General features: G+C 32.5%; 1 protein-coding gene across 4 annotated transcripts; it reads left to right on the top strand.

Moving 5' to 3' along the window:
- The first annotated feature begins 2,510 nt into the window (after window positions 1–2,510).
- Window positions 2,511–14,567, top strand: LOC127263742 (BTB/POZ domain-containing protein FBL11). 4 transcript variants are annotated; one of them, XM_051292938.1, is made up of 19 exons: window positions 2,512–2,826; window positions 2,966–3,016; window positions 3,113–3,233; window positions 3,355–3,496; window positions 3,609–3,658; window positions 3,785–3,873; window positions 3,943–4,033; window positions 8,617–8,653; window positions 8,746–8,897; window positions 9,893–10,454; window positions 11,024–11,275; window positions 11,492–11,637; window positions 11,819–12,169; window positions 12,456–12,699; window positions 12,781–12,836; window positions 13,152–13,232; window positions 13,735–13,779; window positions 13,858–13,926; window positions 14,143–14,567. In XM_051292938.1, the coding sequence occupies exons 1-19, from the start codon at window positions 2,624–2,626 to the stop codon at window positions 14,299–14,301; spliced, it is 2,901 nt and encodes a 966-aa protein (XP_051148895.1). In that variant the 5' UTR covers window positions 2,512–2,623; the 3' UTR covers window positions 14,302–14,567. The 4 variants fall into 4 exon arrangements, with proteins under 4 accessions (XP_051148896.1, XP_051148895.1, XP_051148897.1 ...); XM_051292939.1 differs by lacking the exon at window positions 8,746–8,897 and having other exon boundaries at window positions 2,511–2,826; window positions 8,617–8,667; XM_051292940.1 differs by lacking the exons at window positions 8,617–8,653; window positions 8,746–8,897.
- Window positions 14,568–15,264: the final 697 nt, after the last annotated feature.

The raw sequence follows: 15,264 nt of genomic DNA, 5'->3' as shown, positions 1-15,264 counted from the left end.
GAAATTTATATGACTTTTAATTAAAATATATATATATTATTTCTATCCGTTTAAAAAATATATATTTATTTTTTTCCATAATTTAAAAATTAATAATATTTAAATTATAATATATATAGTTAAAAGTATTGTAAAAATAATAATGTGACAGTAAAATAAGATTTTTTTGTGAAAAAAAAAGTAAGATATTTTTTAAAAAATAGATTTATTGTAACTGTATAATTCAAAATATAAATATAATATATAATTTTTTTTTTATGAGATTAAAATTTTAGTTTAAGATTTATATGTGACAATATTTATTGCATTTAAATTTGAAATCTTATCTCTTCTGGACACGAGTTTAAGAAAACTTGTATTTAGATAGTTAATTAATTTGATTATTTTATATAATATTTATAATACGTTTTTATTTTAATAAAAATTAAAATAATTTATTTTTTGCTTTTTTATAATAAATATTTTATATTTTTAAATTAATTTCGAAAAAACATTTGTTGTATTAATTGTAGAACTGTAATATGTAACAAAAAAAAATGTTAAACTAGTTTTAATAATTCAAACATAATTAAATAATAAGTGTGACCATAAAATTTTTAATTTGAATAATATCTTACATAACATTCTTCGAAAAATAAATACAAAAATTAAAACATAAATTGAATTTAGTTATATATAGTAATAAATGTGATAGGAAGAGCTTATGAATTTATTCACTCTTACAAAATACTAATCACAGTTTCTAATGATATTATCTCTGTAAAATTTAATCTTTTCCTTTTTTAAAAAAATATATAAAAGAATTGAGCTAAATTAATCGAACATATTATTTTTCTCTTACAAAAAATATTTACAAAATAATAAAATTAAATATTTTAATTTTATTTTAACAATTCTAAATAACTAACAATAAAAACACAAAAAATTTTAAACATTAAAAGCAGCTTAACATTTTTTTTAAATTTATTTGTTATTTTTAAAAGAAATAAAATATAAATCCATATTTAATTATTTACTAATTTACTTATTTAAAATATTATATCAAACAATCTAACACTTTTTTCTAAAGATATTTTAATATTAATATTATCTAAAAAATACAATTGGGTGTGTTTACTTGTAAGTTTTTTAACATAGTTTTACTATTCTTAATTTTTTTTCCCAAAAATATTAAATCAAATATTTATTTTTAATTTATTATATTATACTAAAATTTATTATATACTTCCTCCGTCCCACCTCTCATGTCCACATTTTCATTTCTGTAGGTACCACTTATTTTGTAACTTTATTTTTTAAAAAAGAATTATACACTTTAATCTTATTTTAAAAAAATTAATTTATATTTCTTTTAATTTTAATTATTATAATCAGTTATCTTAATCTAAAATTATTTTTATTGTACGATAATTGTTTTTACTAATACATTTTTAATTATTTACTAACTATACAATTCCTAAATTCTCGTGTCTACGGTAAAACGGATAAAATATCCGGGATAAAATGAAGTAGTTTATAAACTGACAGGTGACGGAAGCGTCGGGTTTAAACTATAGTTTACGGGACTATATTAAATTTTATATTGCAGATGGTATACCGTAGAAAAATTTTAATTTAATATTTTACCATTCCAATACCATATTAATAATTTAGTATACCAAAATTACAATCAAATTTCACTTTAAACCGATTATCCAATCATATAATACCAAGTCAAACATTAAATTTTTTTATACTATGTTCGAAAACTAATGTAAGATTCTAAATATTACAAAAATATCTATTGATAATTTTGATTTTTATTATTCAAAATTTTAATCCAACTTTCAAATTTACAATTAAACATATAATAAATTTAAAAATATTAATAATTTAATTTATTATAATTAAATTTTTAGTTTTAATTATTATTAGTATTAAAAATGGACTAAGACTGCTAAAAAATAAAAATAGATTAATATGGTTACCGGTGAGCAATTCATTTGGTAAAAGTAGGTAGATTAATTAATATTTTTATTTAGTTTATATTGTTAATTATTACTTCATTTGTTGTTTAATTGAGTGCTGATGTGATCGGACATAAATTTTTAAAAATTATGTAAAATTATAAATTTTTACAAAAAAAAAAAGTAAAAAAAAATAAAATTTTTTTTAGATGATGTGAAAAAGGTGATTTTTATTGTTATTAAAAAAAATAAAATTAAATGACAATTAAGAAAAAAGTAATAATATATTTGAATGACGAAAATAATACTATTAAAAAAAGTGAACTAATTTGATATAATAATTAAAAATAGAAAAATAGATCAATTTCGTAGGACGAAAAAATATAAATTTTAAAATAATTTTATAAATATATTAACCTAATTTAATTTGTTACCCGAAAAAACAAAATTAAAAATTTTAAAACAAAATTAAAATAGAACAAACGGCCAGCTCTGTGCAATTTAAAAAGCAGGACCGTTCTCACGCCGGATTAAAATCGGGCCGTGTCTGACTAGCCCATAACTGTCAGGTCGGGTCGGGTCGACACGATAGGTCCGATTTGACATCCCTAAACACCACCCAAGCAATCTCGAAGATTTCTTCGTCTTCCTCCGTCATTCCCCACACAGCGTCGCCAATGGCGTCGATACCACACAACAGAGATTCTGACCATCTCGTGACTCTAGTAATATGTAGCCAGTCCTACTCTAACGCTTCGGGATTGAACCAAGAGCCCCGCGACTCCAATGTGATTGCGGTTTCTACGGCCGAGATCGGTACATGGGACTTGCCGTCACTGATTTCTCGGAGCGCACTCAAAGTCGAAGTCGATCCCCAAAGGCAATTCCATTTCTCAAATTTTGATGGTTAACCTAATTAGGGTTCAGTTCGCTAGTTTGTTTTTGTTTTGTTTTGTTTTTTGTTTTTTGTTTTTTTTTTTTTCATTGAAGAAATTCCACGCGGCTGTGTGAATTCGCAGGCTTGTCGAACAGTCTTCCTATTTTCGGGGACTTCTCGGTGGCAGCTTCAGGTAAACGATTCGTTTCATGATTTTAAGTTCTTGTCTGTAAGTAGATATCTATCGGCTATCGCATCGTTTGATTGAATTGGTTTTGTATTGTTTCAGTGAAGCTCGGAACAGTTCTGTATCGATACAATGGGAAGTGGAATCATTCGTGACTGTTTTAAGGGTAATATTTGGGCTCGAAATTGAGATCACCGTAGACAGTTATATTCCTTTGAATGAGGTGAAGTTTTGTTCTGTTTGAACCTCTGCAGATTTTGTCGATTCAGTTGATAGATACATATAATGTCCCCTTCATTTCATAGCATGGGGGATTTTCTGAGGAATGTTCCATTTTATACTAGGCAGCTTTATTTTTCGGGGTCGATTCGCTTCTCTTGAAATGTCAAGATTGGTTGGTCAAAGTGACTTCATCCCAAGGGGAGCATCAGGAGCTGGGGTTCGGCAATGACTTAGTTTGTATATGGAAGTATGGTGTGGATTCTTGTAAGTTTTTCAGTTCTGTCTAATTGGCCAAGTCTAAAGCTTTCTAATTTATATTAGAAAATATGAGCTTATTTTTGTTTTGATCAACGATTATGGAACTGGATCATTGCAGCAACTGAATTTATCTTAAAGCTTTGCACAGGTTATCTGGCGAAGAACTTTGTAAGTATTTCATCCATGTTTTGGTGTTCCCCTTCGACATAACTACAGCTATGGTTTCTTGATCATGGATGTTGGAATGAGTTTAGGTTATACTTATGGTTGTGGCGTTTATTATTTTTTTTCCAGATGTGGGCATTGCGTTCAAACTCATTCAAAGATGTACCGGAAAAGCTACTCTGCGCCTGTATCGAGCATCCTGACTTGACTGTAGAAAGGTTAATGGTTTAGTCTTTTGTTGTTATTAGGGTGAACAATCATTCTGATACCATTCTTGATTCATTCAGTGAGAAGCAGTTATGTGATGCAATTCTGTCTTGGATAACCACAAATACTGCAAAACCGGAGGGAGTGAGTAGACACTATCTATGTGACAAGGTATGTGTGGGCATGGGTACTTGTTTAGCTTGCAACTGTTTCAATTTACATAAAGAAAATTGGTTGAACAGAGCTTCAATTACTTAGGTATATTCGTTATTCTTCATTTATGGAGGCTATTCTTAAGATAACTTTATGCTATTTTTCAACCATGGTGTTTCGTTTGGATGTGCTAATATGATTTTAAACTCAAAGGGTGTGTTTGTTTTTGGGTTTCAGTTTTTTGGTTTGGATTTTTAAATAGTAAAAAGTTGAATTTGAACAATTGTTTGATGTGATATAAACAGAGGTTGATGTGATGTTTTGAATGTAAAATAAATTTGTAGTATAATATAAAAAAAGAAAAGTAATTGTTTGATGTGATATTTTAGGAGGGAAAAAAGAATTTGAATAGTAAAAATCTATGGTAAATGTTGGTGTATGAAGGTGAAAGAGGAAGAAAGAAAAGAATGTCAAGGGTCTATCCCATTGAGTAATATAATGTGCTCCCATTTATGATTAAAAGAATTAATTTGTTGGATTGGGCTCAATTGTGAATGGGCCTAGCATTGGCATAGTCAATTGGGTCATGTTAATTATGAATCAATTCGTCGATTAATTAACCTGAACTACATTCCAAAATTCGAATTAAATAAACATAAATGTGAAATTTGTGTTGAAGCAAAACAAACTCGATCGTCTTTCCAAACTATTCATCGTGAAACTGAACCACTCGAGTTGATTCACAGTGATGTATGCGATTTGAAAATTGTACAACCGCGTGGTGGTAATAAATATTTTATTAGATTTATTGACGATTGTAGAAAATACTGTTATGTTTACTTGCTTAAGAGCAAAGTCGAGACATTAAGTAAATTCGTTTTGTACAAAAATGAAGTGGAAAACCAACTTAAGAAACGGATTAAACGAATTCGAAGTGAGAGGTGGAGAATATGAAACTCCGATTGGTGATTTTTGTGCACAAAATGGAATAATTCACGAAGTAACTCCACCTTACTCACCTCAATCAAACGGCGTTACTGAACGCAAAAATCGCATATTAAAAGAAATGATAAATGCGATGTTGTTAAGTTGTGGACTACCCTAAACTATGTGGGGGAGGCAATTTTAATCAGTAATTATTTGCTTAACTTAATACCTCGGAAAAAGATGGAGAAGACCCCTTATGAGCTTTGGAAAGGTCGAAAACTATTATAGAAACACCTTCGAGTGTAGGGGTGTCTAGCTAAGGTAGTGGTGCCACCTCCCAAACGTGTGAGAATTGGTCCCAAGACAGTGGACTGCATTTTCATAGGATATGCACATAACAATACTGCCTACCGATTCTTGGTATTCGATTCGAAATTTAGGATATCCCAAAGAATACGATAATGGAACCAAAGAATGCATCATTCTTTGAAAATGTATTCCCTGCAAAGGCAAGCGCAGAACCTAGTTCGGCCAACCGAGAACACCAAACTGTGAACCAAGATCGAATGGAAATGTATGAATTTGAATCTGAACCCGGTCAGGAACCTGAGTTCAACATGAGTTGAAAAGTCGTTTGGAAATGAATATTTTACTTATCTCCTTGAAAACGAGCTTCAAACATATGCTGAGGCTATGAGGTCTGCTGAAACCTCTTGTGAAATTGATTATATTATTCAAAATCACACTTGGGAACTTGTAGATCTCTCATATGGTTCGAAACCTCTTGGATGAAAGTGGATATTCAAGAGAAAATTAAAACCAGACGGTACAATAGACAAATATAAGGCTAGACTTGTAATCAAAGGTTACAGACAATGAGAAGGCCTATATTACCTTGACACATATTCTCCTGTCACGAGAATAACATCCATGATCCTTGCGTTAGCTGCTTTGCGAAATCTTGAGGTACATCAAATGGATGTGAAAATGACAATTTGAAATAGAGATCTTGATGATCTCAATGGAACAACCGGAAGGCTTTGCAATTCCAGGAACGGAAAAGGAAGTCTGTAGACTTGTGAAGTCACTGTATCGACTTAAACAAGCTCCAAAGAAATGGCATGAGAAATTTGATCATACCATGATGAAAAGTGGTTTCAGAAATTTTGAGTCAAACTCATTATGTACACAAAATTCTCGAAAAATTCAGTAAGGATGATACAAGAATAGCGAGAATTCCACTGGATCCATTTATCCAAGAGTCGTGGAGAGAGTGTATATTCCAAATTGAATACGCTCGGATAATTGGAAGCTTGATGTACTTGATGAGTTGTACTAGACCCAATATAGCTTATGCTATAAGCAAGCTGAGTACGTATACGAGTAATCCTAGTCGCGAGCATTAGAAAGTCATAGTTCGCGTACTTAAGTACTTACGTTACACTCGAGATTACGGGCTGCACTAAAGTTGACATCCAGCTGTAGTAGAAGGTTACTCAGACGCAAAGTGGATATCTGATACTCTCAATTCGAGATCAACTAGTGGATATGTGTTTACACTAACGGGTGCAACAATTCTCTTGAAAATCCTCAAAACAAACAATTATTGTCAAATCCACAATGGAATTTGAGTTTATTGCATTAGATAAAGTTGGAGAAGAGGCGGAATGGATTCGCCACTTTCTTGAGGAGATTCCAGAGTGGGACAAACCTGTCTCTGCCATTACCTTTTAGTGCGATAGTAAATTTGCTATTCGCAGAGCAGAGAGTACAATGTACAAGAGTTGTGACATTCGCCGTCGACATAATTCCATAAGGCAACTAATCACAACTAAGGTTATTTCGATAAACCATGTTGCGTCAAAAGATAACCTAGCGGATCCGCTAACCAAAAGGTTAAATCGTGATGCAGTGTACAAATTGACTACAAGAGTGGGGGTTAAGCCTGTCGTAATATAAATCTTTTTATAAAGGAAAACCCAACCTAGAAATATTGGAGATCCCAAGATAAATCTTATAAAGGAAAACCCAACCTAGAAATATTGGAGATTCCAAGAACTAAGGTCAACGGGACAACCTACTTATAAGACTTATGTGTGTCACTGTGGGTGCTAAAAGCCTTAACCAATTCCTGTCAATGAACGATAACAGAACAAGAAGGATAACAAAGAATTGCTTTAATGATCACTAAATAAGTGTTGTATCATTCGAAAACTTAGAGAGATCATCTATGTGAGAGAGAAGTGGAGCCGTTTCAAAGGAAATCTGTTAAGGCTCAGTTCTTTAGAAACTCTAACAGAACTAGGTCGGGTTCCATGGCCAAAACGGACCAAAATATGAGAACCGAACTAAGAACGTGAATTTTGTATCAATATGTAGCTCAAATACTAGGAAACTGTAAAGTTTAAGGATAAAGAGTCTACTGGACAGTTGGTAAAAGACTATATGTTGTACAAAGGAAAGTTTAAAAAAAAACCTACTTATCTTATACATAATTTATTTCTTTGACAAGTCATCGTCCTTTCCTCTTTTATGTGGGGGATTGTTGGTGTGTGAAGATGAAAGATGAAGAAGAAGAATGTGAAAGTTCTATATACATTGGAAAAACAAAAACGACTCCACCCTCCATAAATATAATGTGCTCCCATTTATAATTAAAAGAATTAATTTGTTGGAGTGAGCTCAATTGTGAATGGGCTTAGCATTGGCATGAGCCATTGGATATATATATAGTCAAGATTGGGCCTTGGAGCCGCGGGCTCATGGGCCAGGCTCAATTGCGATAAAATTAATTCAAATTTTGTATTTTATCTGATTAATTTATTTTGACCGTTGAAATTCAAATTACTCGGATAGAAAAAAGTTGTTGCAACATAATACAATGTGTGTTAAATAGTGGGGGGTGGTTGTTACTTTTCTGGCACCTTAATTTAATCTTCTTACTTACGTTATCGGTTCGTGGAGGGATCATGAATCATTAATTGATTCGTTTTATCCTGGGAAGCAACCGGTGGCGGGCCGAATTTGCTTCTAGGAGATCGCGTGCAACGCGAAACTCGAATCTGTTCTTAATTAGGTCTGTTGTCTGATTTTGATTTACGCATCTCGATTTTCAATAATATTTTTGCCTATAAGTAAAATCCACAGAAGTACACAGGCAAAATGTTTAACAATTTGGTATGGGTATTTGAACATCATAATAGTGCAAATATTTCTAATATTATTTGTGCCTTAGTTATCACCAATAACTGATTGCTGTATTTATTATTACGTTTTTGGTACTTTGAGAAGTTGGAGTTGGGATGGTCACCTGTAATTAGTTAATCAAAATCAAAATGCAATAGCACTTAAGGATTGCTCTCCCCGTCCATGGAGTTTAGCTGAATATGATGTGTAAGCTACTGCCTATATTGTTGCAAAATCATATTACATGGAAGGTCCCTTTTTTCTGGTCGGAACAAATTATCACATGCTCATTTTCTTTTTAAACTAATTTATATAAACCGATAGTACCGTTCATCAGTAATTCAGAATTTTGCATAGAGAGGAAATGGGTGATAAATGGTAGTCTGGTAGAAGCTTATTACTTCTTTCATCTTTGACTGCAAACCTGTTCATCTTTGACTGCGAATCAGTTCATCTTTATACACTTGCTTCATATTCATGTTTTGCAGATCCGTACAAGCCTTTTGCCTTTGTGGTTTGCTGCTGGTATGCTTTCTTGCGTAAGAAGATTAAAAGCTTTAATATATAAAAAACTATATATAATCCCTCAGTATTATATCAGTACTATTTTGTTATAGGAAAACACTCGTGCCCTTTATTATCAACATTAAGTGTCAAAGCAACTGAGAACATTCTGAGTCTAGCTAGAGTTCCTGGTACAAGTTCGTCAGCCATCTTAAGACAAGATGATTTGGGTCAGCTTGAAAACCGGTTTACAAAATTTACACAGGTTTCTAACTTTTCAACTCCTATCTGGCATACTCTTTTCAAGAAAATGTTAAGACTAGTTTCTTTGGCATTTTTCTTTTCTATTGGATTTGTTTTTAATTTTTATTTTCTGTTATCATTTGATCGATCTGATAATATTAAACTAGTTGGCATAATCAGTGCTACTTGGGGTGAAAAGTGCTTGTTAGGGAGCGGAGGATTATACTCTTACACAGACCAAATGTAAAATTGAGTTAATTAAATCTCCTCTTTTCTCATATCTTCCATCAACATAAAATGCTTCTTTGCTGAAGGATTTGATAAGCACTATGAACCAAACCAAATATGCTATCTCCGTATTTCGCTTTTTCTGTTATGGAAAGTTAACCCCCTTTAATTAAAATAAAGAATTGATTTTTTTTTTCTTAAATTACAAATTATTTCCAACGTTCAACACCGTGAGTTCACAACTTACCATCTCATTGCATGTCATTGTTTAATTCACCAGAACAATTTACTTAGTTCATGGTGACTGTATGGGTGTCTTATATTGTTGTTGTCGATGGTGGATGATGTTTTAAAAAAACATTTTTATAGCATATTATGAACTTGCACTATCTTTTTCTAACATTTGATGGTGGTATAAGCAGTGATATGATCATATGAAAATATGCATTATTTTATTATTTTATTTTTGTCATCGCCTTTACAGGTTACAATCCCCATTTGCTCTGCTTGGCACTTTTTCTTTCTAAACTCTGCAATCAATTTATGTTCTCGTGTTTCTAAAACTTTAAAGATGATGTCGTGTTGAATGTATTGACTTGTTCAATGAAGCAAACATTAATTCGAATGTAAGTAAGTCTCTTAGCAATTTATATTCATGAATTCCAACTTTGTATTAGTTTAATTGAAATTGATCTCACTTCTTGAAAAATGATCTTTATAGATACACAACCACACATATTCAGTTTCAGATTTTGTGCAGCCTTTACTAAATATCTCTCATTTGCACAGAAAGTGGACATCTCCGGCTGCCCACAGATGACCCCCTTGGTATTCCTCATTTCTTTGCTTTCGTCACTGCCTGAACCGAAGCTGAAAACGAAGATTATTAATCGGCATTTCTCTAGCTATGAGAGTAGTGTGTTGGACCAATGTATGATCTCAAAGGCACTCCATCTAGGTTTGACATTTGAAGCAGTGGAGGAGTTGGATATTTCAAACTGCCCGTCTCTCTCACTAGAGTCAGTAATTTATATTCTCAGAAAGTCCTTTCCATTATTACGTACATTAAGGGCAGCCTTTTCCTTAAACTTCATGACCAAAATGTTGTGCCAAATGCTTGAGAAATTCCCTCTACTGAACATTGTTGACTTGACCCTGGATATTAGCCCTGTTATACCTGGAAAAGTATCTGTCTTATCTTCTTCATCAGTTCCGAGACAACAACAAAGATCAATACCATCATCTGACAGCACCTCTATTTTCCTGTTTACTATTCCACTGCGATGGGTATCCATGCCAGTGGAGTCAAATGTCACAAAACTCATTTTGGCAGGGAGAACTGACATCAGGGGTATGTTCCTCTTTTTATCACAGTATCGCACCCACCATCAGCTACCTTTCCAGGCTACATGTGTTAATGAATCACTATTTTCTCTGAACGTGAGAACCCAGTTTTCAGTTTTTATTTTTCATTTTTTATTATTATAATTTTTTTTTCACTAAAGCTAAGACGTGATAAATCACTATTGCCTCTTTTAACTTCTTTTTCTTGCTTTTTCAACATTAGTAAAAAAATTTCCCGTGTAAGAAAACTATCAAATTGGATAGAGTGAGTGATTATAGGAGAATTATTAGAAGTCCTTTGCCTTTTCAATCTTGGTGGTTCCTGTTTCAAATTTCTAGCAGGATAGCACGGAGCATTTCTCTAGATGTGTGTCATACATAGCTGGCTTGATAATTTTGATAGCCGGTGCCTAAGTTAATGTTGTTATCCTTCGTAGACTGATATTGTTGAAAATTAAATGATTGAAGATATACAACAAATAATGTGGTTGGTACTTATGTTGTACTCTTATTATGTGTGTGTTTATTTACTTGATAAACTTCTCAACATGAAATTGGCATTTCAATGTATTGTAGATTCTGAACTTCTTAGGATCGCTGATTCCTGCGCTTCCCTGAGTTATATTGATATCAGAGGGTGTACATCTGTCACGGACAATGCTATATCAACTATGATCCTAAAATGCAAAATGTTACATTCAGTTTTGGCGTGCCATACGTCATTTGGGAACAGTTCTATTGAAGTGCTTTCGGGTATTCCAAGTGAGACACAGCGAAGTCTATCACCAAGAAACCAACTTCAAACCCTGCATGTTGGTGGTTGCCATGGTACTTTGTTTGCATCTTCCTTTCGACTATCTTAATTTAATTCAACACGCATATGCTACGTCCTTCCAATATATCTTCTCTATTAGATGAAAACTGTTCGAATTGTTGTGCTACAGTATGAGTTCATCCTGTTAATATTATGATGCACATATACTTACTTTAAATCAATGATGTATTAAAAATTTCTCAGCACTAGTCCAACTTCTCTCTTGCAAGGTGTAAATGGAAAAAACCTGTCAGTGCTTATGCCTGGAGTGTGCCAATTAATAAGTTTTTGCGTCAGAGATATTCGATATGTTGACGATGCTCTTTATATGTTTTCTGGGACGTCCTTGGAGGTTCTTGATATTTCTGACACTGAGGTGTGTATTATGCCTTAAAACCTCACACCTTTTTCTTATAAGAAAAATTTCTGCACATTGCTCGTATTATTTGATGTAAGTGTTTCATAGTATTCATAATATTGACTATATATATATATTTGGTTTACCAAGCCTGAGAATAACACTGGCGCACTGAAATGTTGTGGTTCCAAATATTCAGGTTTCTGGTGCTGCTTTATCTCATATTATCTGTAGAAATCCTCACCTAAAATCTCTTAAAGCCAGAGGCTGCAGACATCTATTGCCACAGGAAGTTGATGCTCATGAAACAAAAACCTGCATGTTATCTGATACTATTGAAGAATGGTACTCTGTCCTAGGCAGGTCCTGCAAATTGGAGGAAATTGAACTTGGTTGGGGAATCACTTATTTCTCTCTCAGAGCCCTCGAACCCGCACTCAGAACGCTGAGAACCTTAGTTGTTGGAGTAGGTGGATCATTAGGAGAGGATGGATTGAAGCTGTTACCCTCTTGTTGTCAAATGCTCGAGACTTTGGTTCTTTATTTTCAGGTGATGCTGCTCTGTTATTTTGTCCCGTTGATTTTATTTCCATTATTCATCAGTGGCTAATTTTGGATGATTTTAACACTACTGAGTAGCAAGAGGATATTTTCACTAAGATTGTCTCATTTCTGCTTAATTTACTTCAATCACAAATGGTTATTTCGAACATTTGCTTTATCTCAAGAACACATTCAGACGGCATCTAGTCATATTTGTATGTTTGTTTCTCTATTATGCTTGTGGTTTCTTTGTAATAAGTGCCCTCATGTAACATCTTTACTTATGTCAACAGGTTATATCTGATTCTACTCTTACGAGCATTCTAAGTTCCTTGCCACATTTGCGAAATCTTGCTCTGTGCTATTGCCTTGGGGACATATCCTCATTAAGCTTCAAGTTGAGGATGCCAACTTTAAGGATATTGAAACTCGAAAGAGTAGCACCATGGATGACTAATGAAGAGTTGGCTACTCTGGCCGGGAATTGTCTCAATTTGGTAGAACTCTCATTAATTGGATGCACATTGCTAGACTCTGGTAAGTATCTAGAAGAATTCGGATTTACCTTGAATCCACCAAATGTTTGAGACTGAACCCCTTGTGTGTACATTTTCTCAGAAGCACAAGCTATAATTTCAAGTGGTTGGCCGGGGTTAACATGTCTTCGTCTTGAGGTTTGTTGCTGCCATTTTCTATACGATTTGCTTTTAATTCTCCAAATTTTTAAATAACTAGTTGACATGTAGAAACTATTTAATACCAAATTAACTAGTCATAAAGTATGGACAAAAACTCACCTTAACTGGTTGACCTCGGCTCATTTTATCGACAAACATTGAACAATATCCAATATCTAAAACATTCCAGGTTTAGTAGTATTGTGTTGTGAGACCCTTAGGAAAGTAAAAAATAACTGTCTTATACCTATAAAGCATTTTCAATATTCTCAGTTGATTCATAGGCTTGGGATGTTGACATTTCCATGACAGGAATGCGGCCAAACAACCACTGGCGGTGTCAGCTTTCTGTTGGAATGTCACGCACTTGAAGATCTTACACTGCGTCACTCGGTTAGTGCCTCCCTCCCCTTTCTCTTACAATAACCTCTTGTCTTTGAAAGCAATCACCTTGTTTTTAGAGTTGATCGAACCATGCTTGTTATGGTGTTCATCGATAAAGTTTACTTTCCATCCGCATTGTGTGTATTTACTTTATGTTGGCTGATGGGTTGTTGTGGTTCGATGCTTGCAATAAGGTCGCTCGTTTCAATACTTCATGTAATGTCTAATACATGAATGCAACAGGAAGTATTGCTCGATATACAAAGACCATTGTCTATATATCACAAAATCATTAAAGGAATTAAGGGTGTGTTTGTTTGTGGGTTTGGATTTATGAATAGTAAAAAATTGATTTTGAATAGTTATTTGGTGTGATATAAATAAATATTGATGTGATATTTTGAATGTAACATAAATTTTTAGTATATTATAAAAAATATAATTGTTTGATTTGATATTTTTTAAAGAAAAAAAAAATTTGAATAATAATATTGCTGCATTGTGTTTGTAGGGCCATGGCATCTCGAGAAACTTCATCGTTCAATCTGCTTCTATGGTACGCCTTTCTGCAATTCATAACATAAGTAAATATAACACAACATTGAAACATGCTCCACTTCTACAATGATTGCAGCTGCCGATGCTTCGAAGAATCTCACTTGATGAATGCGATGCAGAGCACGGTGACTATGAGATTCCATCCGTAAGTTCTTTAGATACAGAATTTCTGTTATGTTTATATAATTATGGTCAATTAGCATGATCTGTTCTCACTTCGTTGTTCTTATTGATACGGCACATTACTTAAGTGAAAATTCACCCGCGCAACGGGACCTCCCCTTGCTTTGATAGTTATTTAATCATTTTGACCATATATAGATCTAAAACTGCATCCTCTGACAAAATCGACGTACTTCAGTTTTCCAACAGATACTTTCTAAGCGTCGTCAAGATCGCGAGATGTGAGCATCGGAAGAGGTCTTTCGATCTGCTGGGAAGTTGGTTGCACGAAGAGACGTTAGTTGTGGCCTGGAACAGTGAAAGAGTTGATAGGACAGTGGTGAAGGAGAGATTGTAAGCGCTCAAGTTGAAGATGAAGCTGAAGTTTCTGTCTCTTACCTATGCTCTGTTTGGTAAAATAAAACCATATTTGATGACTGCAATCAGGTCAGAGATTCATTTTTATTTTTAATTTTATCTTCTAACCTTTTTTTTTTTTAATTTTTTTTTCAAATATAGTTTTGTTTATATAAATAAAAGTGAGAATTTTTATATATTTATATATTGTTGATGTGGATTCATGACCAGGCTATAGCTGACTAATGAATTGCTCCTTTAGTTCAATATACTCCCCTCTGTACCAAATGGTCACTGAGATTTTGTAATAAATTAAAAAATAATACTTCTTCGACCGTATCTGCTCAGTTGTAGACACGGTATTTTAGGAGGGGTGTAATTAGTAGATAATTAAGAATGTATTAGTGAAAATAATTATTCGATAATATGAATAATTATAAATTAAAATAAAGATAAACTAATTAGTTTAATTAAAATTAAAAAAAAATTAAAAAGTTAAGTGTGTAATCATTTTCAAAAAAAGAAAAATGATATGATACGTGGGATGGACAAAAATGACAACGTGGACATGGTACGTTGGACGAGAGTCCTATGCTAAATTTAGTTTAAAATTAATTTTGTATTCTTAAATAATATATTTTTCTATCCACACATATATATATATATATATAGTTTTTTTCTATCTGTTTATAAATGCAATTTTATTAATATTTTTTTCATTAAGTTTGATTATATATACATCATAAATAATGCAATAAGTAATTGTATGCTTTTTTTATTTATATATAATTGAATAAAAACGTATTGAATGATACTCTATAGAATATTAATATGGTAGTGAATAACCCTACTTTAAAATATGTTTAATTTCATGACTATATATATATATATATATATATATATATTATTTTAATTCATTTTATTTTCAATTATTCTAAAACAATCCTAGATACAACTAAAGAAA

The sequence above is a fragment of the Andrographis paniculata genome, unplaced genomic scaffold (assembly GCF_009805555.1).
Source record: "Andrographis paniculata isolate CXL003 unplaced genomic scaffold, ASM980555v1 Contig69END, whole genome shotgun sequence".
NCBI classification, from domain to species: domain Eukaryota; kingdom Viridiplantae; phylum Streptophyta; class Magnoliopsida; order Lamiales; family Acanthaceae; genus Andrographis; species Andrographis paniculata.
The sequence above is the reverse complement of the archived record's forward strand: the minus strand, read 5'-3'. Positions and strand labels throughout refer to the sequence as shown.